We start from the raw sequence: 22,816 nt of genomic DNA, 5'->3' as shown, positions 1-22,816 counted from the left end.
TGCTGACAACTTTCTGTCGACAACGACGAGGCATTCAAGGCTTTCGCCTTAAAATGGGAGGAAATAGGCAGAATACAGCAGACAGCTTATTTAATGAATCTGGCGGGAAAAAGCCGTGTCATCGTCAGGCTACTATTTCATTTTTCTTCATCGTAGCCGGGCGCAGTAATTAATTCCCAGAAAGTCTGGCTAACGCACTTTCATGCGAACACTGCCGGCGAATGAAGTAACATTTGAATGAATACAACTCATATTTTCAGCCTGTTTTCTTTTCTTTATGAAACTGTGCGTCACGTGCACGGTGTAGTCACGTGCCAGCCGACACTGTTCGTCGACTGAAATGTCGTGCTTTGCTCCGCTGACTGGCGTTTGCGCCTCTTTCTGGCTCTATTGAAAAAAAAAAATGAAGAAAAATGAAATAGTAGCCTGACGGTGACACAGCTTTTGCCCGCCAGATTCATTAAATAAGCTGTCTGCTGTATTCTGCCTATTTCCTTTTCTGGCTCTGTTCTTTCTGATATCTGATAGCGCAGAAACAGCGGACAGCTGTGCGTCCCATTACGCCGCATACTGCGCGGCTTACTTATTCCGGCGCCTGCGCGAGCGCGGTGGTGAGGAATGATGGGTTTGCAACGGCGCGCACCGTGACCTGGGTAAGCGCACTGTAGACGCCATATTCTGGAGAAGGAAATGCGATTATCGTTTTATATGCTGTCTTTACAGAATATGGCAGCTTGCGACTGTATGCTAATGAGCATGTGTGTGATTAAAGCGACGTAATTGAGGGAGTAGTGGCTAAGCGAGTAGCAAAGTACATGTCGGTGAGGGATGATTATACGCGAAGGACTGTATACTTGTTACGTGGCATTGTTGTGTCATGTGACGTGGTAATATTAGTAGAGAACGTGATCGGGTAATATGTTAATGAGATCAAGCGCGGAGTCGCTAACGGGACCCATAATGTTATCGCATCATACCTTTGTAGGCGGAGCTTAAGTGACCGCCGAACTGTTTCTTGATGGAGCCATCGTGTCTAGAAAGCGAAGTTAGGTGCTAGTGATAAATGGCTCACACCGCTGCCATTTTCAGAGTAAGAACTGCTTTTCGAAAGTAATAGGGTGTTCACCAGCTTACATCTTGTTTATAAACACTGCTTGCGTCCTTTCGGTAGCACTGTCTGGCAAACAACACTCCGCTCAACAATGCGGTCCGCCGCTACTTCCGTAATGACCGTCTTATCTCAACATTCCTTCACGCCTCCTTATATGGACCATGCACAGTCACGCGCTTGAATATCTGCGGAATGTACTTTCGTTCCTCAGTATGCTTCGCGAGCTTTTAAGGCAGCATCAACTAACCTTCCTGAAGCCGAACGCTTCTCTAGAGATTTGTGCCCAATGATCATATTTTACATTGAGAAGAAACGTTTTTCAACCAAGAGACTGTTTCCGGAGGCTTAATCAGTCTGTCTAAGCTGAGAGGGCCTTACAAGGTGGTCGCTGGCAAAATTCTGGCGAGAAAGCACAACTTCACGAGGCCTCACCGGCTCACCGAGTTTGTGTGAGGCTTGACCCTTAGGGTGACCTCGGCTAAAGCAGAACATAAATAAATAGGGCCGAGACTGGGATTCGAACCTGTGGCCGTGCGAACAAGACACCTTCGCTGGTCGTTGCACTAGAGCACTATTCTATCGCCGTAACCAACCACGCCTCGTGTTAAACTACAACCAACTGTGCATTCCACATCGTCTTCTTCAAATAATACTACTATTTAACTCATATACATACTCTCGCGCTATTCATTTCACGTTGTCGTGTTCTTAAACTAATACTACTACGAAACTAATATACAAACCCTCGCTATGCACCAACTAATACTACTATCGAACTAATATCGTCGCCAGACGTGGCGACGACCCAGAAAAGCAAAACCATGAGCTAATCAGGCTAAACACATGCTTTTGTACGTCAACTCGGTTTAAATACGTTGAAAACCTACAACCTTTTAGACCGAGAGCTCTACTCCTCGGGATACAACTTCAGATTTCGATGTTGATGAGGCAATGACCTTCAAGGCATCACAAGGTCAAAGCGATCTTAACTGCGTGGTGGTATGGTCCAAGCTATGGTAGTGTGACCACGTGATCATATCACTACGACCACTGGGGTACCTGACCGGGGCCTTTGACCCTGACATTTGATTTGAGACAGTGGACACCACATAGACAATGACCTTCAGTGCCTCACAAGGTCATACCGAACTTAACTGCGTGCTGGTATGGCCCTTGCTATAGTAGTATGACCACGTGATCATATGGTTACGACAATAAGGTACCTGACCGTGACCTTTGACCCTTACATTTGGTTTGAGACAGTGGACACCACATCGACAATGACCTTCAATGCCTCACAAGGTCAAACCGAACTTAACTGCGTGGTGGTATGGCCCTAGCTATGGTAGTATGACCACGTCATCAGATGAGTATGACCAAAGGGTACATGACCTTGACCTTTGGTCTTGACCTTTCATCTTGATATTTGATTTGAGACAGTGACGACCATGCTTAACAGAGCTCTCGCTCGTATAACTAGGTTCAAGCCACGTTCAACCCCAACCATTTTATTTGCATACCTGTGTCCATGGACCTTTTTTACCAGAAATTTTTCAGATCCATCCAATACAGCGTGCTTAATAGTCTACGGCCATATGCGCGATGTTAAATCCACCATACCATATAGCGATTCTTTCCTGCGTCTAGTTCCGTCCCTCCTCTGGTCCCCCCTTCCGTCTTTCATGTGAAGACCGTTAAGATCACTTTCTTACTTTCACCTAGTCCGAACTCCTCAATGATTTCTTGGTGCGAACGCCTAACGGACCCATTTGAAGCCGGCCAGCAATGGCTGGCTGCGCGGACGGTGAATGTGAACTTGTTCAGGTCCCTATATTTAGGGCTCCACTAAAGGGATGGGTTGGTAGTGAGGAAAGGCTTCTTTATATTATTTATTTATTAGCACCCTAAAAGTCCCACTCAAAGGGTATTACATGAGGGGTGGAATATTCAGCAGTACATTTCTTCGATGGACGATCCGAATGACGATGAGTCGATCTGATCCATGATGGCGTTTGGCAGGTCATTCCAGTCCCTGATATGCTGATAAGATTTCATTATTATTATCACTCTTGCCCCTCGCCTTAAAACACGGCGCACACTTGTCTTCAAGTCTACAGAGATGTAAGTGGTTTTTTTCATCAGCAAACATTTCCTCTTACCAGCTCCCCGTCGTCGTCCCTCTTTTTCATTCGCGGTTCACTTTGTGCAATCCCCGACAAACGCACAGGAAAACACGTGCTTCCGCTGCCGGCTCTTCCGATGTCGAAGCGCATGGTCGCGGTTCAGAAGGGAGGGAGGCCTGGAGTGCTGGAGGCCAGGACACGTGTCAGCGAGCGTGCACAGCCAGGCGCCGCTCGAGACAGACACTCCCGGTCCAGACAGGCAAACAAAAACCCCGCTCCTGCTGCTGCTGCTGCCTCTGCGGCGGCTGACTCATGACGCACGCGCACTGTGGGCCAGCCCGGGGGTTCAGGCGGCATGCTTCGCCGGCGGAGTTTATTGATCGCGCGAGGGGGACCCCGACGAACGGACCCAGGACGCCTCTGTCGGCTGCGCCCACGCCAGACGCCCCGCATGTGATTCGCTCGTCCAAGGGGGAGCGGCCATTGCGTGCAACGTACACACACGCGCACACACGGAGCACTGCTTCTGACTGACCAGCTGGGCTGCTGCAGCGGGTCATAAGCCCATTTGCACGAGGGCAGTCGATCGGGCCGTGGAACAACATGTTGACGACGCCGGCAGGAGATCCCTCGCAGCGACAGTGACTGCACGACTCCTGCTCAGTGGAAAGGGAGGTGAGCTCTTAGTCGATGGATCCCCGGCGTTAGCAATTGGGGAATACTTGAGCAAGTGCCCGATAATAGAAAAATACACCGCGTAGTTTGCACGAATAGTAACCGGTTCATTAGCGCTATTGTATCTTTTAATTAACGACTGTCAGCTGTTCTTGCCAGCGGCGCTTTGGAGTCCCGGCGTTTACACATATGTTCGCTCACGGAAAGCCTTTGTTGCATTTCATCGGTTGCTGTAGTTTCGCGGAGTCGATTGCGTGTGGGGTCTATACGCCGTCTGTGAGAGGAATTTGTTTTTACGAATGACGCTTTTAAGCAGTGCAAATGCGTATTGCCTTCTAAGCTAGAGCGAGGTCTCAAACGATTCTTGCAGCGAAGCACATATGGTTGCTTTGAACGCCGCGCCTTCGGTTGCCGTTCGCTGTTGGTTAAGTGCGAACTTTGCTACTTGTTGCGAAGGATCTGGCGCTATGTGCGAATAACTTAGTAACATATCTTGGTTGCACGCAATAGGTAATTTGCTGGGAACGTAAGAGAAAGCATACTAAAATGCCGCATGCCATATGTCAATGGGAGTTGTGTGTTTTCCGACCTTTGTACACTGGCTGTAGTGAATGCATGACTGCCTCCTTTTTTTCATCAACTCAGTATTTGCTTCCAGTCGCAGACAGTTCTGGGCTTTTCTGTACATCCGATAGTTTTTTTTTTTTTTTTACAGTCACCGCGCTCGATAAGGAACACAAGACATTTCTTAAAAAGTGTTGGTAAAGCGAATGTGCGATTTCAGGTGCTTTTACATCCTCTGATCTATATTCATAGAGATCAAAAGCAATTACCAAGAAGCAAAAAGAGTGAGGATGCTAATGTAGAGAAATCAAAGTGAAATTTCCCTATACGTACGAGAGCAATCCTTGATCCATGAAAGCAATAGTTTTCATTTGCTTTAAATGTCAGGATACTCTTCGCCACAACGGTTGCATGCGTTTGAAAGCAGAGCTGTAGATTTTATTTTATCGAGTACATTCTTGCAGGACCACGTGACTGTCAGCACCCTTGTCTGCCTTGCATTTCGATATAATAAAGCACCATTTGGCATTCGCAGCGACGTGAGTAGAGCAAAAAAGAAAGCTGGAATTTACCAAGCAGACAATTCGACATCACTCAAAGCCACGACAGCGAACTGGCGTCATTTCCTTTTCTCCGAGTTCAACAGCATGAAAAGCTGCTGCACGTTTCTCGCAAACGTGCTCTGTTGCTCACTAATGTCTTATTCGGTGCGTTTGCTGGGTTTGCAAGTGCCAGGAATCCAAAAATGATCCGTGAGTTTTTGAAGTCTCCTTACTTACCCCCAACGCTAAAGGTGTTAAGCTTGCTGCTATATGCTCCGCTCATTACTGTTACCGAAGGATCTGAAGGCTTTCTGGACATATAACTAAGATTTCGGTTTACATACCAGTCATAAACGATGATGCCCAATGTTGGCTTGTATTCCATTGTAAGGCTTTCGAAAAACAGAGTGTGACAACAGTGACGTTCGTGTGCTAGCTAATCAACGAGTGGGAAGATTCTGCAGTTGCACAATGCTGAAGCTTTTTTTCGTTGCTCTTCAGCAGCAACTCTTCCAGGTTGCTGCCCTCAAACGTTTACCGGAAACGTTCGTACTCCTGCCTAGTCTCCCAATACACTCCTCGCCACCATGGAATCGGGCTTCAAGTCGTTCCTCCGCAAGCTCCGGAGAACCAAACCGTTGGGAACTGACCTGCTCGAGACGTCCCTGAAACGATGCCTGTCCACCTTCGACATCACCCTCCTCGGCATCGGCCACATGATGGGCTCCGGCATCTACGTCCTCACAGCCACCGTCGCCAAATCAGTGGCCGGTCCGGCCGTGGTCCTGTCCTTCCTGATCAGCGGCGTGGCATCCCTGCTGGCCGCCTTCAGCTACGCCGAGTTCGGCGTTCGTTTTCCCAAGGCCGGCTCCGCCTACTCGTACACGTACCTAGCCGTCGGTGAGTTCTGGGCGTTCCTCGTCGGCTGGAACGTGGTCCTGGAGAACGTCATTGGACTAGCCGCCGTGGCGAGGGCCTGCAGTGCCTATGTAGACTCGCTGCTAGGAAACGTCATCAAGGCGTGGACGGCGGAGCACGTGGGCAAGATACATGCAACGTTCCTCTCGGAGGAACCGGACCTGTTCGCGTTCGTCTTCATCGTGGTCTTCGTTATCGTCATGTCCCTGGGCGTCCGGGCTTCGTCGCACATAAACAACATCTTCTCGATCGTGAACATCGGCATCGCCCTGCTCATCATTGGCGTGGGATCGTACTTCGCCAAGACCGAGAACTGGACCAATCCGGCTACGGGAGGATTCATGCCTTACGGGTGGCACGGTGTGTTGGCTGCCTCAGCGTCCTGCTTCTACGCGTACATAGGGTTCGATTCCATCGCCACGTCTGGAGAGGAGGCTAGCGACCCGCAGCGATCATTGCCTCTCGCGACGTTCATCTCGATGAGCATCGTAACTGTCATCTACATCTCAATTTCGGCGGTGCTGACACTCATGGTGAACTATACCGACATAACGAGTGAGTCCGGTCTCCCGGACGCTCTGGCTGCCAATGGGGCCACGTGGGCAAAGGTAAGGTATTCACATTTATTCCAGCCATTTTATGTTGCGAATGGAATCTGGCTTTACAAGGAGTTTAGATGCAGAATGCATGTAATGGGGAGAACCCTTTGGTTAGTCGATTATTACATCGGAGTTGTTTTCTACGTGAGCTGCTCCTAGCTTACAGTCGATAATAGAGGAGTATTTTATAATGGGGCGTTTCGGGCAGAGATGGATGGCAGTTCTTCCCCGCTTTTGTTTTGCTCCGGGAACCTGTAAAATGTCGCGTACGTAGTTCTGTTTCTGGTAAATAAATAGAGAAATTTCTCGCTTTAGCACTTTCTTGTCGACGACTTAGTCTTGGAGTAACAGTGTACAGGCACAACATTGAAAACGTGACAAATTCTTTCCCGTTGATCAGCAGTAAAGCTTGTCTTTGCTCACTGTGCCTCAGGCAGAATATTGAAAACCATCGTACTGTTCCAGAAGAGGGCAAATACGGGCTGGTTGGTGCATGTTTTACGAATCGAAAAAAAAAAACAGGGCAGTGAAAGACAACACAAGAGAAGGGCACACAGCGCTAGTGTTTTGTCCTTCTCTTGAGTCGTCTTTCATTGCGCTGTTTTTCCAATTCGTAAAACATCGTACTGTAACCTTTTTCTCAACATAACCACAAGATGCATCATAAAATGCACATTTTTACCGCAAAACAAGTGCAGCACGCCCAGTAAACTAAGGGCGCCTTCTCAGCAATATTACAAAGGCCGTGGGTACACTATCACGGAGTAGCGTGGTGTATCTTGTTATCATTATTTGCATAATTTGCATGTTTGCACGCAGTTTAGCGGAAGCGGTGGTAAAAGATTAAATGCAGACCCATGAAATGCAATTATGTACAACATTCCACGACACTGGAAGCACACGAAGCACACAGTCTAGGGTAAGGATGGCAGGAACATATCGAACGCAGGTATGTCAAAAGTGACACGTGTCGCAGTTTGCACGACAGCATACGACGCATTCTCGAGATCTCCTATGCAAGGACCCAGACGCCCCTTTAGACGCATTGGCACCTATAGACAAGTGGTCTTTAATTTTAGCAGTCGCGAAAAGCTAAATAAATCCCGCGTGTCAGAAACTGACGCCTGGGTGCTCAAAACTAGAAGGAATTACCAGACTGCCCTAACACCTGTGGCTTTCAAACCTCTCACTGTAGCTCAAAACACGAAGAAAATGAAGCAACAAATATTTGGCTTTCCAGATGGTGGGAGCCGCCACCATTTAATAACCTCAGATAAGTGGCCACGGGGAATACCGTAATTTTCGGTATACAGTCTACACCTGATGCATAGTGTGCAGGGCTCGATTTTGTCTCAAAAATATTTATTTTTCGAAAATGTCGGCACTACCCTATAATGTCCGAAGGGGCAGGCAAGAATTCCGCAGATAGTTATGCATGTGCAAGCTCAGATTAGTATTTATTTGTTTAATTTATTTACAACACACCGCTAGCTTCATTTGAGGCTGTGGCAGGTTTGGGACATAGTATAGCACAAAATGGACGAGTTCAAAATGGTGAAAAAATCGAAATAAAAATTTTCAAGAACATAACTGTTAATCAAGACATTGCACAGTGGTTTGAAAGTGGTCAACGAACAAAAGAAACAAAACGAAAATAGACACTATCGCACAAAATTGAGTTCAAGCAGTTTATGAACAAATCAATTGAAGAACACAGCGACTACACGAATATTATTAAAGTCACTAAGAGTCAAACTATAGTACTCAACTAACGGAGAAACGAAGAAAGCAAGTGGTGTTAACAGCATCAGGCATGGTATTCCAATCTCTCACCACTCGGGGAAAAAACGAATATATGAATGAGTAAGTATTAAGCCTATACTGATTTGAATGTTTAGAAAGTTTGTTCCTTGTATTGCGTGTAGTTGTTAAAGACAAATGTTGACTTGCATTCATTTTTAGACCACTATTTGAAAGGAGGGAGACAAATTTGAGGCGCATGAACTTGACGGAAGCACTTATTTTTGGAAAGTCGGCTCGTTGAAAAATTTCATTCGGAGAATCATCAGGTGTGTATCGGTTATTAAGCAAATCCTATTGCTTTGCGTTGGACGCTCTCTAACTTTTCTGTACAAAGTTTTGTACGTGGGAACCAGGCTATGATGCTGTAGAAAGTTTGTTCCTTGTATTGCGTGTAGTTGTTAAAGACAAATGTTGACTTGCATTCATTTTTAGACCACTATTTGAAAGGAGACGAATTCGTGAAGTATCAGATAGTATTTTTTCATCTTGTGAAGAAGATCGGGTTGCCTGCGTTAACAAATAGAGAGCAGAGAGAGCATTTGCGTTTTGCAAAAAAGCATGCTTCTCTCATTTCAGATCGTTTGAAATTATGACTCTAGGTACTTGTAAGCATCCACTTGCTTTACTGCCGTGTACTGTCGTCTGTAAGAGAAGGCAAGTGGGCTTTGCTTTCTGGTTATTTTCATGAACACAGATTTTCCAGGCTAATTTTCATTTGCCAGTTCTGATATCAATTGCCAATCAACGTAAGTGCATTCTGCAGTGCAACCTGGTCATCATGATTATTAATTTCTTTGTATATGGTACAATTAGCACCAAACATCCGAATAGTTGCGTCAAGGCTGCGAGTTACCTCATTAATATACAGGAGGAAGAGGATCGGTGCGAGAACTATACATTGTGGTACTCCGGATAGTAGATCGACTAGATTTCAAGAATGTTCTCCGTAGTTTTCAAACTGGCGACGGCCTGAGAGATACGCTTTCAACCGTTTTATGATGTAGCAGTTGCCGAGATATCTGTTCATTTTGTCAATCAGCTTGGTGTGGGGCAAGCAGTCAAAAACTTTCTATAAATCAAGAAATATCAAATAAATCTCACCATGTTTGTCACTTGTGAAGGCTAGGCATGTATGGTTTCGATTAAACGTGTTGTCGTTGATGGGTATTTTCTGTATCCCTGTTAGTCTGGGCTGAGGATATTGTTTGGTTCGACAAAAGATACGTGCTTAGGGATGATATGTTCAAATATCTTACAAACGGTGCAGGCGAGGGGTTTGAAAGTTTCTAACTATGGCTTGATCTGAAAATCGGGATGACTAGCTTTTTGGCATTCCTTAGGCACCTCGCAATTTTTGAGGGACTTATTATAAATCAATAGTAAGTACTTCGAAATCAACTGCGTATCGTTTGAGGAATCTCGTTTGCACCGTGCGATTCATTTTCATCAATCGTTAGTAGTAGTGCAAAAATACCGGCTGCGTTAAAGTTAAATCTTCGAATTCATCACCATGACATGACCAGTGTACGACAATTGTGGCGTGGTACCGTTATCAAGAATGAAAGCCGATGTTAAATAATAGTTAAATTCATTTGCCCTATCTAAAGCATCACTGGGTGGTAAATTGCTCTTCCTATGCGTCCTAGAAGCTAAATAATCTGAAAACTTATCAGGAGAATTCTTAATGAAGTCACTCAGAGTAATTTTATGATACTTACTTTCTGATTTGTTATTAATTCTCTAAGAGTTTTGTACGTATCTCGAATTCTGTCACTATAGCGAGATAGTGGGGCCTTAGTTCTAAGCTTCCTTGTTCTTGAAAGCATACACGGCTTGTCCGAACAAAAAAAAACTTATGGTATCCTCAGACATCTTAACAAAACACATTGCATGACTAGTTGGTGGTGTATTTCTTTAAAGAAAGTAATTCAAAGCTACACTTTTTTCACACGAGCACACAAACAGGCATGACAGCACGGGCGCTGGTACGTCTACCTATGTGCTTCTCTGAAACAAGTGCAGCGCTGAATTAACTGTCTAGAAAAAAATTCATCACCAGCTGTCCCCGCAACTTGCTAAAGCGTCCGTCGTGTCACGCCTGTCTTTGTGCTAATTTGAAACAAGTGCAGCGCTGAATTACACTTCTAGTTCAGACATTTGATGCGACAGTCCTGCGAAAGAAGTTGGGTCTGTCCTCGATGATTACTTTTATGCTGTGACTCTACTGAATGGTCTTACACTGTGCCGAGGCTTAGAGCTCTGACCTCGGCTTAGAGAGCTCTCACCTATACGAGGTTATCCTTGGGTAGCCAGTGAACGGGGCACTTTTTGATTAAGACATGCTATGTTTTTTCGGCGTCATTCACGCCGGGGTCCGCAGCACTTGCTCAGTGGTTATTACGTTTACTTGCTGCTCCCAAGGTCGCGGAGTCGAAACCAACCCGCGAAGGCTGCATTTCGGTGGAGGCGGACTGCAAACACGCCAGTGTGCTGAGCGACATCGGCGCACGCTAAAGAACCCTCGGTGGTATAAACTATTATGGAGCCCTTCATAGAGCCCAGGTACAGCTTCTGGACGTTGACTTCACATACCACTTTTAACACGAACGTCGGAACAAGTCTGCGGTACATCTAGAACTGTAAAGTATTCTCAGAGAAGGAAATGTACACAACCTACAGCACTAACTAAACAGCTCCTCTCAGCAAGAGTGACTGAGTCTTTCAGCAGGAGACACAAACACTATGAGGGATTATCCCCCCCCCCCCTCCCCTGTTCCAGGTGATCGTGATCATTGGCGCCGTGTGCGGCATGGTGACGGTGCTGATGGGCAATGTGTTCGCGCTCACTCGCATCGTGTACGCCATGGCCGAGGATGGCCTCCTGTTCGCCTGGTTCTCGCGCGTGCACCAGCGCACTCAGCTGCCGCTCACGGCCATGTATTCCTTCTCGGTGCTGTCCGCCTTCCTGGCCGTCTTTCTGGACATCCACACCCTGGTCGAGATGATGTCCATTGGCACGCTGCTCGCCTACCTCGTGGTCAGCGCCTCGCTCATCATCGTGCGGTACATGCCTGTCTCTAGGCTCATGGTGAGACACCCACGCTTTTCTCGCGCTCATTTAAAGTGCTTGCTTGTGGCAAACACGCATGCTGGCAAAGCGGTGTTTTCTTCCACGCACCTAGATTTAACTCTCACTGGCATCAAACTGTAGCGAGTAAAGCGGCTCTGCAGACTGGTCGCTTGCCAAGTCACTCGTTTTCCCTGCTACCAAGCTGCGCACGCTGACAAAAAAAATCGATTCCATCAGTCGTGTGGCTTTGCTAAGCATTAACGCTTCTAGGCCTGTCTGTCCGTTCATGTGATCTGTGAAACGATGGCCATGGCTGGCTTATAAGTGAAGTTAATCTCCTCTTCATTTCCTTACACCTTTGGCACAGAAATTTCCACAAAGAAACAGTTTGATGTCCTTGAGATTTAGCTGTCAGTTAAGGCAGAAACTAACAAATTTCGTGGCGCACGTAAACGACCCCTTGTCAGCAGGCTCTCTTCACAGCAAAAAAGTAAAGTTGATGATTTACCAATGCTGATTGAGAAGGCCGAGTACTGATCTAGAAAATGTGGCACTTTTGTAGACAGAAACTCTTGGCTTGCGTGTTTTATGAAAAATCAGACTTGTCCGCAGAGTTGTTTTACAGTGATAACGTACTGGTTAGTTTCTTTCGCATCTCGATATCATACCTTTCTGAGGCGTCACCGTTTCATGCCTCACAAAGTGCCCCAACCTGCTGATGCAGTGGCTTAAGCCATCGTTCCTCAGTGGCTATTTGTAGAATATTTGAGTGCATCGAGGTCCATGTATTATTTTGGGTCGTTCCTTCGCCTCCCTTCCCCCCATTTCGTCCCTCTATTTCGTTTTCTTGTAGCACACGGCAACGACCAGTCATACGAGTATGTCTGTTTGACCTCCCTGTCTTTATACTTCTGCACCTTTCTCGCTGTCTTTCTCAAGGTACCATTTCAGTTTTCAACATCTTACAAAGGTTTTCACGGCTGAAAATTCGCGCAGGGTGAAGACAACCAGGATCCTCCCGACATGACCAAACCTTCGTTGCCCGAAGACGAAGGCGTCTTCGACGGAGTTGGCGACGTGGCCGGTCGGCTACGGGCCACGTTCGCCTTCTTGCACCGGCTCTACCCGTTCAACCAGCCGCCGGGGATCGTGGTCTCGTACTGCATCACGGCACTCACCCTGGACGTCTTCCTGCTGAGCTTCCTGACGCAGTTGCTCATGGGACCCATTGCCAGCGGTAGCTTCTGGGCCATCCTCCTCGTGGTGCTGCTCTCCCTGGTGGCACTCTTCTGCTTTGTGGTCATCCTCATGCACCAGCAGTCGACCACGTTGCTGCACTATAAGGTAAACGGTAGCGCCTCTGAGCGAATGTTGGACACGAAAAAATGCTGCCGTTTGCCCCCAGAGTACGACGAGGGATGAGCGCTAGTAATGTTTCGAAGTGATTGCCGCAATGATGACACCACGCAGAACTGTCGCGGTCTCTGAACTCCTGTGGCCCGACCCCTGAGCTGCCGTTGATAGAACACAAATAGCTACACACCCGAAGGATGATTGGGCGGATTCGTGGCTGACGGGAAGCGCTTAAGTTCCCTTTTTCTTTTTCTTTTTTGGGACTAATAAAGCCTTTCCACGCTCCCTACAGAGCAAACTGTATTAGCTTAGTTCCCCCGGTATCCCGTTGTCGGTGTCTCGTCCCGTCCGCACGCCTCATTCCACTTTTAGAAAGACCGGCTATACAAATATGTACAAAGGTGCATATGGCCGTGCCCCCGAGGGGGACACGGCCACTTAACCTTGGTTTCCATCGTCCTGCCAAAGCCATCTTGGACAAGCAGATTCTAATCAGGGACCTTCACCCGTACTGGGATTTAGAGTATTGTTGTAAAGATTCAAAGAAAGTGAAAAAACCTAAACAAAAAGCAACAATGGACATCAGTCTGATTTGAAAAGGGCAGGGTTGAGAATTCTAACAATGCTTGCGGACAGCACGTAGAGCTTTTGACGCCAGAGAGCAGTTGTGTTCGGTTCCAGCCTAAGAGCTTTAGAAATGGCCTCAAAGTTTGCGAACTAAAGTACGTGACTCTTGACTCAGCATGACGAATTTAGGCGTCCCAGGAGCGGTATAGGGACACACCTGTCTAGGCATCAGAAATATATGCGGGTGAGTGCGACATGGCTTGCCCACTTTGATACAGCTATTGCTTGTCGAAAGAAAGCGGGAGGAGCCACGAGAGAAGTAATACGTTAAATATCACGAGTACAAGAGGGTCTATTACAATATAATCGTCATAGTCCAGAACATATGACTCACGAGCACAACGTTTCTTGTAGAGCTAAGCGGAAAACTAATGAATGTAAATTTACTTCCTCTTTAATTCGCTCGACGTTAACGAGAAGAGAGCTAACCCTAATTTTTCTGTTGTGAAAAGCTGCAGAAAACTACCTTCGCTGATTTTTCTGATGCCCACGTCTTCAAGGTTGACTGCTTTGAGTACTCTCCGTACTTTTCTCTGCACTCTGTGCCATGAAGCTGCTCTTTTCATTTGTCTGTGCCTTCACTTATCTATGCACGTGACTTCCCTTCATTTTCAGATGCCACTGGTGCCGTTGCTGCCCACATTAAGCATCATCATCAACGCAACGCTGATGACGACGTTGCAGCCACTTACGTGGGCTCGACTGCTGATATGGGTGGCTGTTGGTAAGATGGACCTCAAATGCTATCATCATAACTTGAATCGCCATAGACAAAAATGGTAGGTGTATAGTCTGGGGACCGGAGGAGGGCAGAGTGGGTGAGGAAACAAACGCGGCCATCCTAGTCGAAATCAAGAGGAAGAAATGGGCTTGGGCAGGGCATGTAATGCGAAGGCAAGATAACCGCTGGTCCTTAAGGGTAGCGGAGTGGATTCCGAGAGAAAGCAAACGTAGCAGGGGGCGGCAGAAAGTTAGGAGGGCGGATGAGATTAAGAAGTTTTCGGGTATACGGTGGCCTCAGCTGGCAAAGCAGTGAATTAATGGGGAAACATGGGAGAGGCCTTTGCCCTGCAATGGGCGTAGTCAGGCTGATGACGATGGCGATCATGCTGAATGAGGACCAAATGTTCCGCTCAATTTTATCTCACTGGATTGTTCCGTTCCCTTATCCGCTCCCTCACGCAGGCTCAGCTCGTAAACATACGCCATAAACTGACTGTATCCCAGCTATATTAATCGGAGCGCAGTATGCAGCGAGGACTTCACTGGTGCGTGACGTATTACGGCTCGGAAAGGAAGCAACCAGGAATAGTTGGTGCCAGCCACCGCTGTTTGTTCCATGGAACGCGGATGCGTCGCTTGTTCGGCAGCTCTCGCAGCAGCTGTGTTTATATACTTCCAGTTCGGCGTGCGAACTGCGCTTTCGTCTTTGCCTCTTGCCTCGATAGTTGCCTGCATCTAAACGGCAGCTGCAGCTTTGCAGCCCACCCGCCCTCACCAATAGACGCATGGGCATCTCTAGGTGTTGCTAGAGTTTTCGTTTGAATCTCACCATCCATTTCACGACAGTAACGTAGTAGGTAAGTAGTTAGCTGGACAGCACTCACAGTAATGAGTAAAATAGCGATCGATGCCTTGAATTGTTGTTTCTAGTATGGCTGCATTGTATAGCTTAGACATACTGTAGTGCATCTGGTTTGCCTATTACTGCGCGGCTTTCTCTACACTGAACGGAACTAGTAATATGCAACACGTTCCCATATTTATGAGCCTTATGCATGCCATGGCAATGCGAAGCTGCTCGCCAATGGTTGGCTGGGCGGTGGCAGAGAGGATATGTCAGGACTTGGGGCTCGTCCGAGATGTCATCATTCATGTATGTCGGCGGAAAGTGCGCGTTGTTGTAGTGGGGTTAAGATAGGGAAGCAGGAAGAGGGACGGATAGAGGCTTAACGAAGCGCAACTAGGGAATGTTTATTTCCGCGCAGGAAGCAAAAACGGGGCAATAACATCCAAACGACCGCGTCTGCGTTCATGCATTATCAGCGAACGAGTACGTGTGCTGAATAGTGGTGTCGGTGATGGCATTTGCACACTCAGTAAGCTTAACACGAGCATATATGCTTGAGGGACTTATTCGCATATTGAGGTAAGCAGCCTGTCATGGAGACGAAAACAGCAAAGTTTTCGCAAAGCTGTTTAGAAAGTCTCATATGGTATTAGGTTTCCATATGCCGCGTATACTTTTGTGCAATTTACTGTACACTCTAAATTAAAAGGAGTGAAAAGGTGGTAAGCTGTCCTCTAGCGCAGTCCCTTTGATAAAATTTAGTGTGCTACAGGGCAGCTTACTCTCTCTTTACTCCCCTATATGCCTATTTGTGTTTAGAGTGTTACATCCATGCCAGTGGCATGTTGCGAACTCGCACCTGGCTGGTTCCGGCGTCGCAAATATATTGCGGGTAACGCTTGTTTGCTGTTTTGCACTGTTGGCAAACGCCCACCTACCTCTTATTGCATGGACAGCTTGTAGTGGATCTGATGGCAGATATTCTCATCTCAGCTTCATTCAACTCAACATAATGTATTTCAAATATGGTGCCTAGGAATGGGAGGAAATTAAGAAATGATTGATGCTGTTTTTGACCTGTCTTCAATTTCTTTCAACTTCTAATCTTGTTGCTTTAAGTATGAACATTATATGTAAATTATATGTAAATGCAAATTATACGGGACAATTGTCCACTAACTACTCCTTCCTGGCGCAACGTGCGGCCGGGTTTCTAAGCGAACTTCCTCAACTCATCACTCTGACTATCTTCAGCTCGCACCATCGTTCGCCTTCTTTTGGCTTTCACACTAATCAGCCTCAAATCTCAGGGACGATTTCAATTGGTTTTTTGAGCTGATGAAATCTTCTTGTTGTTCCTCATTCCCCAACTTAAGAACTCTCCTAAAAGAACGTGTCCCCGTGAGCTTAATATCTCACCTTTTCAAATACGAACAGGCGCATATTTTGAACGCAGGTTCCTTCTGGACACTATTTGGCACTTCAACTCTTGCACCATTCGTTCGTCCCCCGCCGCGGTGGCTCAGTGGTTATGGCGCTCGGCTGCTGACCCGAAAGACGTAGGTTCGACCCCGGCCGCAGCTGCGCAATTTCGACGAAGGCGAAATTTTAAAGGCCCGTGTACTGTACAATGTCAGTGCACGTTAAAGAACCCCAGGCGGTCGAAATTTCCGAACCCTTCACTACGGCGTCTCTCATAGCCTGAGTTGCTTTAGTACGTTAAACCCCCATAAACCAAACCAAACCAAACCATTCGTTCGCTTCCCTGCACAGCAATTGCGTATGCCATTTGATAAGGGACAAGTCTTTTCTTTTTTTAGTATCCCGCTTTTTATCTTGTAACAAATCCACTACAATGGGGACACTGCTTTCGATGCGGCGTTTGATATTGCGTGAGAACTCGTCCTTCCTCAATGATGCGCAGGGCTCCTGGTGTACTTCACATACGGCATCAAACACAGCAAGCTGAACCCGGACAGCGTCATCTCTCCCCAGACTTCGCTGCTGGCCATGGAGTCTCGAGATCAGCCCCGCAAATGGGGCGCCATGGACAAGGAAGTGTCGGCCACGGGACTGGCCGAAGCTGGCGACATCACCGACGACAAGGAGCCACTCGTGTCGTCGTCTTCGCCACCTCCGAAATCCTCGTCCTAGGTGTACATGACATTCTTTTTTGTTTCTTGTTTGGATGTTGCATTGCACGAGTATGTATTTATTGTCATTCATAACAGTTGGAAGCTTGGGGCTGAGGTGCGCGGAATCGATGAGCGCCACCCTTCTACATCTATGTTGTGCAGCTAAGCTGTCGTCCACAAGACATTACTGCCTGTAGATGTGTCGCTGGAATGTAAACCCGGATTTGTCAGTTGCATTCTACTTACTATCTAGTCCGAGATGATATAGGGCGAATGATTCGGTGGCGTCAACACTGACGTGTTCACTGCGGCCATTACACGCAGTCATAATCGCGCGAGAATGGTCTTGCAAGACAGGAGTTGGTGCCCGACTGTGAGGAAGGGTCAATGCCCTTTGCTGTCCTGACGAAATGCCCAAAGATACGGAGGCTGGTTCCTCTTTTGTTTTTTCCTCAGCATACTTTTGCAGCAATGCCCTCGTGCAATCTGGAATGACCTGAGGTTTTAGCATTCTTGGGCAATATATATTTCAAGGAAACCATGACTGCTACTAAAACAACCATCCGGAGTCCTCGAAATTTCTATGTCGCAAGTACGTTCCCTTCCTTTATTCGTGGACAGGCAACAAACATTTACAAAACACACGTTTACTACCAGCGGTAAGAAATAAGCCATATATTTGGGACGCGTTTCGGCAAGCTTGCGCGGTTTATGTTTGCCAACTCTCAGCTCTTTTTTTAGGCTAACGCAGCTGTCTAAGAGTCTGCTTCTTTCCTTCAACCGAAAATTCAGAATTATGAATAATGTGTATTCGAGATAGAGAATACGCAGAACAATGGAAAGGCAGGAGGTTAATTATGTATCTGGTGTCGATTAAAGGGACGTTTTGTGAGCACTGCTACAGATAATAGAAACCGTATTTTTTCATTGTCGAGACGCGCGTGGTCATACGTCCATTCCTTTATTTGCTAGGGAAATGTCACTGCGTCTAAATCGTGTACATTTCCTACGACGTCTAAACTGTGAGCGTGAAAAAAAAATTGAGAAAGCACGAAGTGAATATTTGGCACCGGATGGAGTTATCTGTCCGCGTCAGCTGGGACGCGCAAAGCAGAGCCAATGAAAAACGTTGCTGCCTGAGACAGTCTATGTACATGTAGTCAACTAAATTGCCTTGTAACTATAACGACAAGATCGAATTAATGCGTACCTGGAGAATCTGCAGAATAATCTACAAGTAGTCCGCGCATACAAGCTGATGGTACTCCGAAAACTTCATTTATTTAAGCAGACAGCTCAGCTTTAAGAGCCCATACTGGTTATAGGACATCCCAGTTTCATCATGTGTTCCTCATTTTCAAAAGTTGTCAGGTCACGAGGCTTCTTTCTTTTTTTTTTCTTTTTACACAAGGCTACCAGCTGCACTATGCAGTACAGCTCGTACAGTAACACAACGTTCCCAACGCTCCAAATCTCAGGATCATGATGATAACTTACATTTTCACTCCTTCTGAAGGAGCTCGACTATAGCTTCGCTACACCTCTCAACTCCGAATATGGCAGTCAGCAAACTGTTAGGACTAATGTTACGCTGTTCCGAAACTGAAACGGTTGGCGTCCCACCACCTAAAAACTGCGAAATGAGCATTTGCCTTTACTGCCACAGCTAGTGCTAGAAATTACCCGTAAATATATATAGTTCAGTCTATAAAGGACAGACGGCAGCTCTACTGATTTTATTCGCTCTCATTTCTTTCATTTCTTTCATCATCCTCCTTAGCTCCCTGTCACGGTGTAAGATAGACCGGGGGTCTGACGACGGCCTAAAACGCTACCATACAATATTTGCCTCGATAAGGTGGACAGGGGGCCTTTCGAAAAGCGATGTGCAGAAGTTTCCTGCTCGAATAGGTGACTAGTAGCAGCGATTATTCGCAGAACAATCTAACGTGACGTCGCCGTGGCTGCATTCGTCGTTTAGGCCAGCGACTGCAGTGAGTAATGGCCGAATTAACGAAACAAGCCACCTGTATTTGTCATGTAGGTAATGCCGTATTGTATAACCGTTCAAATTTGGCGCGCGGTACGGCCTAAATGGGTGCTGCCACTTGGCGGCAGCAAATATTCTTTGACCGTAGCCAACGTTGGTTTTGTTGTCGAACCATATGGTTTTTCACGGCTTGTTTCCCACCTACTGCAATCTCAAGTCAGAAAGGTATAAATAAGTTCATAATGCTAAAGTGCGAAGAAGCAAAAAGAGCAAAAACAAAAGAAAGAAAAAAAAAACAAGTAGCAGGAGAACGGTAGTTACTGTACTATAACTAACGGAAAAGTAACGGGAATTAAAGTCTTTAACGGGAATGAGATTTTTGCGCCATCTAGGAGCTGTGGAGCGAAACTGAAGGCGTCTTGCTCGCAGCCGCCGCCCGTTGCGCTCAAGTTGTTGAGGGCGCTATGGTTTTCGCATCGATCCATCAGGGGGAGACACTGACGGCGTGAAAGAGCCGTTGCGCGCGACAGCAGAATGGCGCCAAAAGTCGAATGCATTGCTAGCATTGCTGTGTAGGCATTTTAAAGGGTTTTAACGGTTGCTTTCAGCTGTTTAGTAGATTTCATTTAACGCCTGCCATACTTCGCGTGAATACCCTCCCTTTCTTATCGCGTCAGGCTACTCAAACGCCACCACCGGCAGCCTCCTAATATGCTCCTAATGCTCCGTACATGAGAGGGAGGGAGCGTTCACGAATATGAGGTTAAGAGGTAATAGTTGAAAAAAAGAAGCGCCAGCATGACGTAAACTCGCACTTCCTCTCAAGTATCGAGCTATATGCACACGTCCAACTTGGAGCCTTTTGTCGAAAGGTGAGGACCATTCGGGCGTTTCCCGCCCCCCGCATCCCCCTGCAGTGTCACCGGTCATGTGGCCGCAAATGACTGATTCTCATTAGTCCGTGGGTTAACACGGCTTTGACCCATTCCCTTTGGTAACAAAGATGTTCCGTGATTCCGAATTGATGACGTCACTGAAAACAAGCCTGATGGAATAGCTGTCAATGCTGAAAGCCGCGACATGGTGTCGTGCGATTAGTCGAGCATCGGGAGCTTGCGGATCAAGCCTGTCATTGTACTTTTCAAAATGCCCGCGATCCGGGCAACTAAAGGGGGGGGGGGGGTCTCAGAAACAGAGAAGCTGCAGATTCGACGAAGCCGACGGACCCCTTGGCGCTGGTTGTCGCTGTAGCCTCATTAGTATTGAAAGTGATGACCTCCAAGAAACGACCGCTTAAAACATGACGGAAGGACCAATGCGCGATTTCTCCTTTGGGAAGATTGCTGCTTCGTAGGTGTTTATTTCCTACCCTGGCAAGTTATTGGCATAGGTGCTCTCATGTGGTCCGTTTATTAGTGGAGTTGCCAGCTATTAAAGTGGCCACAGAGAATATAGAAAAGATAAGTAATTTTAAGGCGTTTCTTGTTTTGTATCTTGTGGAACCAAACGAGTGTTTCCTGGTCAGGTGCCGCCCAGGGTGCATCGTCAGGAAGTGGTGGCAGTATTTTTGCGCACTTTATCATACTTTACTTTGACCAAAGCGGGGTACGTGTTTCTCTCAGGGTTGAGCAATTTCGTGCAACGAACATTGCCTTTGACGCCCAGAAAAATCAATCAGATGTATGTGCGTGTACCGTGTGCATTGTTTTCCTTTAGCGTTGTGCAGTTATTAAAATGTTACATTTATTATCTATGAACAAAGTAGAGGCACTAAGGGAGCAGCAAACATTACACTTAGTGCGCAAGATTCAGTCTTGGGCATAAGATTACCTTGAGGTGAGAAAAAGAGTGTTTTAGCACAGCGGGATGCACGTAAAGCAGTTCGTTGCCGTTGCTGGTCCACTGCCCTTAAAGGCCAGGGGGGGGGGGGGGGGGGGGCACTGCCATTGAACATGCGCAGTGGGCCCGCGGGTGAACAGGCATGCGTCCTTGCTAGAGCGGCTGCACTATGCTAGAACTCTCAGATAACACCTCTTTCAAAACTGCCTGAGCAATGTTGACCGTGGAAGCTCTGGTGAAACCGAGCAATCAATTAAGAACCACCATGTCTTTCATCTGAGTCTACAATAAAAGAAGCAATGATATCAAGAGTACGCACCATTTATTTTGAAAACGCTACTTAACATTTAAAAAGCATGCCATGGTGCGTTAAATGTTTACAGTTGTGAACGCGTGTAAAGCACATTCCTGTGATCTTAGGTGAGGCGGCGTTAGTTTAGCAGTTATTTAACTTTGTTTGCGCGTGACTTATCGTTGATGTGTGTGAAAAGGCAAATTGTTTTTTTTTCTTGTACTGAAGTATGCTATGACCAATGTTTCGAGATGTTGTGAATACTATTTAGAGGCACTGTTGAGGTGCCTTTAATAAAGAAAATATATGTTTGTTGCTAAAGTGGTCTCGTTTTTTTGTTATTTGTAGTGGTTTTGATTCATCACAATAGCTCCGAGGAATGTTTGTCCTGAGGCTTCACAGGTAATGACGAATACAGTACGTCACCACAGTGATTCCTTCAGCTTGAAACGTTCCATGTACATACACTTAAGACGAAATGTCTCCTTAATCCTTAATTTTATCTTCTCGTTGTCATCTCGTCCTCCGTCACTTCTTTGTGGTTTAGGTGTAGAAAGTGCGGATGCAGGAATGCCCTTTATTGAATTTATTTTTTTCGATTCTATTTGAGGCATGTAATAATCCATTTGTGCACACACATGCGCACTTAAATACAACTGCGTGCACGCGAGTGCACATACTGTATTCTTTCAGACATTTTCTTGACCAAGCTTCCACAGCCGTGCCAGATCCATAGCGTTAGCCCATGTGGCTGGAATGTGCATTGACCGCTTGTGAAATCCGTTGTTTATGGGCAACCTTTATGCGCACCCTTGGCCTCACCTGCCGAACTGAACATCAAGGAGTAAATATACGGTGAACAATGACAATGCAAGAAATGACTTCGTCAGCTTCGTTTTGAACATTTTCTAGTCGAAAACCACTCCACTCTTCATGACGCCGAAAGTCTTTGTGTTACTAACGTATTGCTAGCATTGACTTCATTTCGACGAAGTTCTTCTGCATTAAGAAGTAATGAATAACAGCCGGTGTCATTAATTTCCGATTCTTTTGTATATTGTAATGCATTTATAACGTTCCTTACTGACCACAAGTTTATGCCATGTGGCAACTTTAGCTTAACAAACAAACAATCAATAAACAAACAAATAATAAACAAATAAAGACATAAATAAGTAAATAAACAAACAAATAATGCATTTTACTTTATGTGGTGCTCCTATTACAGGCATTGAGCGGCGTGAACATGTCCACTTGTGCAGTTACCGTCTGTACTTCTCGCTATCCTCTCACTATCTCCTTTATTTCAGGCGGCCGCAGGTCGGGTGCTTTAGATATTTGCAAATTTCACGGCCAGAAAGACTTTTTCTTCTGTTTTCTGTTTCCTTTAATTTTTTTTTTTTGGGGGGGGGCAATAAACTGCAAAGAGATGCACAATAAATAAATAAAATAAAAATTTGGCACAGACACTGTTTAAGCCAGCTTACATGAGGGAATGCGAAAGCTTTAGACTGCTGAGTCATGCTACGTTGCAGAATTACTATTAGCCATGACTGTGAATACGCGGCATGACTACGCATAACTACACACACACATACGTTGCCT

At 46.4% G+C, this 22,816-nt stretch overlaps 1 protein-coding gene across 1 annotated transcript; it reads left to right on the top strand.

Annotated features, from left to right (window-relative positions):
* The first annotated feature begins 1,222 nt into the window (after positions 1–1,222).
* Positions 1,223–17,223, top strand: LOC149363647 (cationic amino acid transporter 4-like). The gene is made up of 6 exons (XM_089573618.1): positions 1,223–3,909; positions 5,532–6,541; positions 11,115–11,423; positions 12,402–12,749; positions 14,001–14,109; positions 16,880–17,223. Exons 2-6 carry the CDS (start codon positions 5,603–5,605, stop codon positions 17,107–17,109), a joined length of 1,935 nt encoding a protein of 644 aa, XP_089429744.1. The 5' UTR covers positions 1,223–3,909; positions 5,532–5,602; the 3' UTR covers positions 17,110–17,223.
* Positions 17,224–22,816: the final 5,593 nt, after the last annotated feature.

Source organism: Amblyomma mixtum, chromosome 2 (assembly GCF_055824585.1).
Source record: "Amblyomma mixtum isolate Tamu chromosome 2, ASM5582458v1, whole genome shotgun sequence".
Classification (NCBI taxonomy): domain Eukaryota; kingdom Metazoa; phylum Arthropoda; class Arachnida; order Ixodida; family Ixodidae; genus Amblyomma; species Amblyomma mixtum.
Note: the sequence above shows the minus strand (reverse complement) of the source record. Positions and strands in the feature narration are given on the sequence as shown.

Bases quoted from the DNA above. Each gene is read 5' to 3' on its own strand.
- LOC149363647 (XM_089573618.1), top strand. From the start codon at position 5,603: ATGGAATCGGGCTTCAAGTCGTTCCTCCGCAAGCTCCGGAGAACCAAA. The intron at 11,424-12,401 runs GTGAGACACCCA...AAATTCGCGCAG, and splicing joins TGCCTGTCTCTAGGCTCATG to GGTGAAGACAACCAGGATCC. The intron at 12,750-14,000 runs GTAAACGGTAGC...CTTCATTTTCAG, and splicing joins CCACGTTGCTGCACTATAAG to ATGCCACTGGTGCCGTTGCT.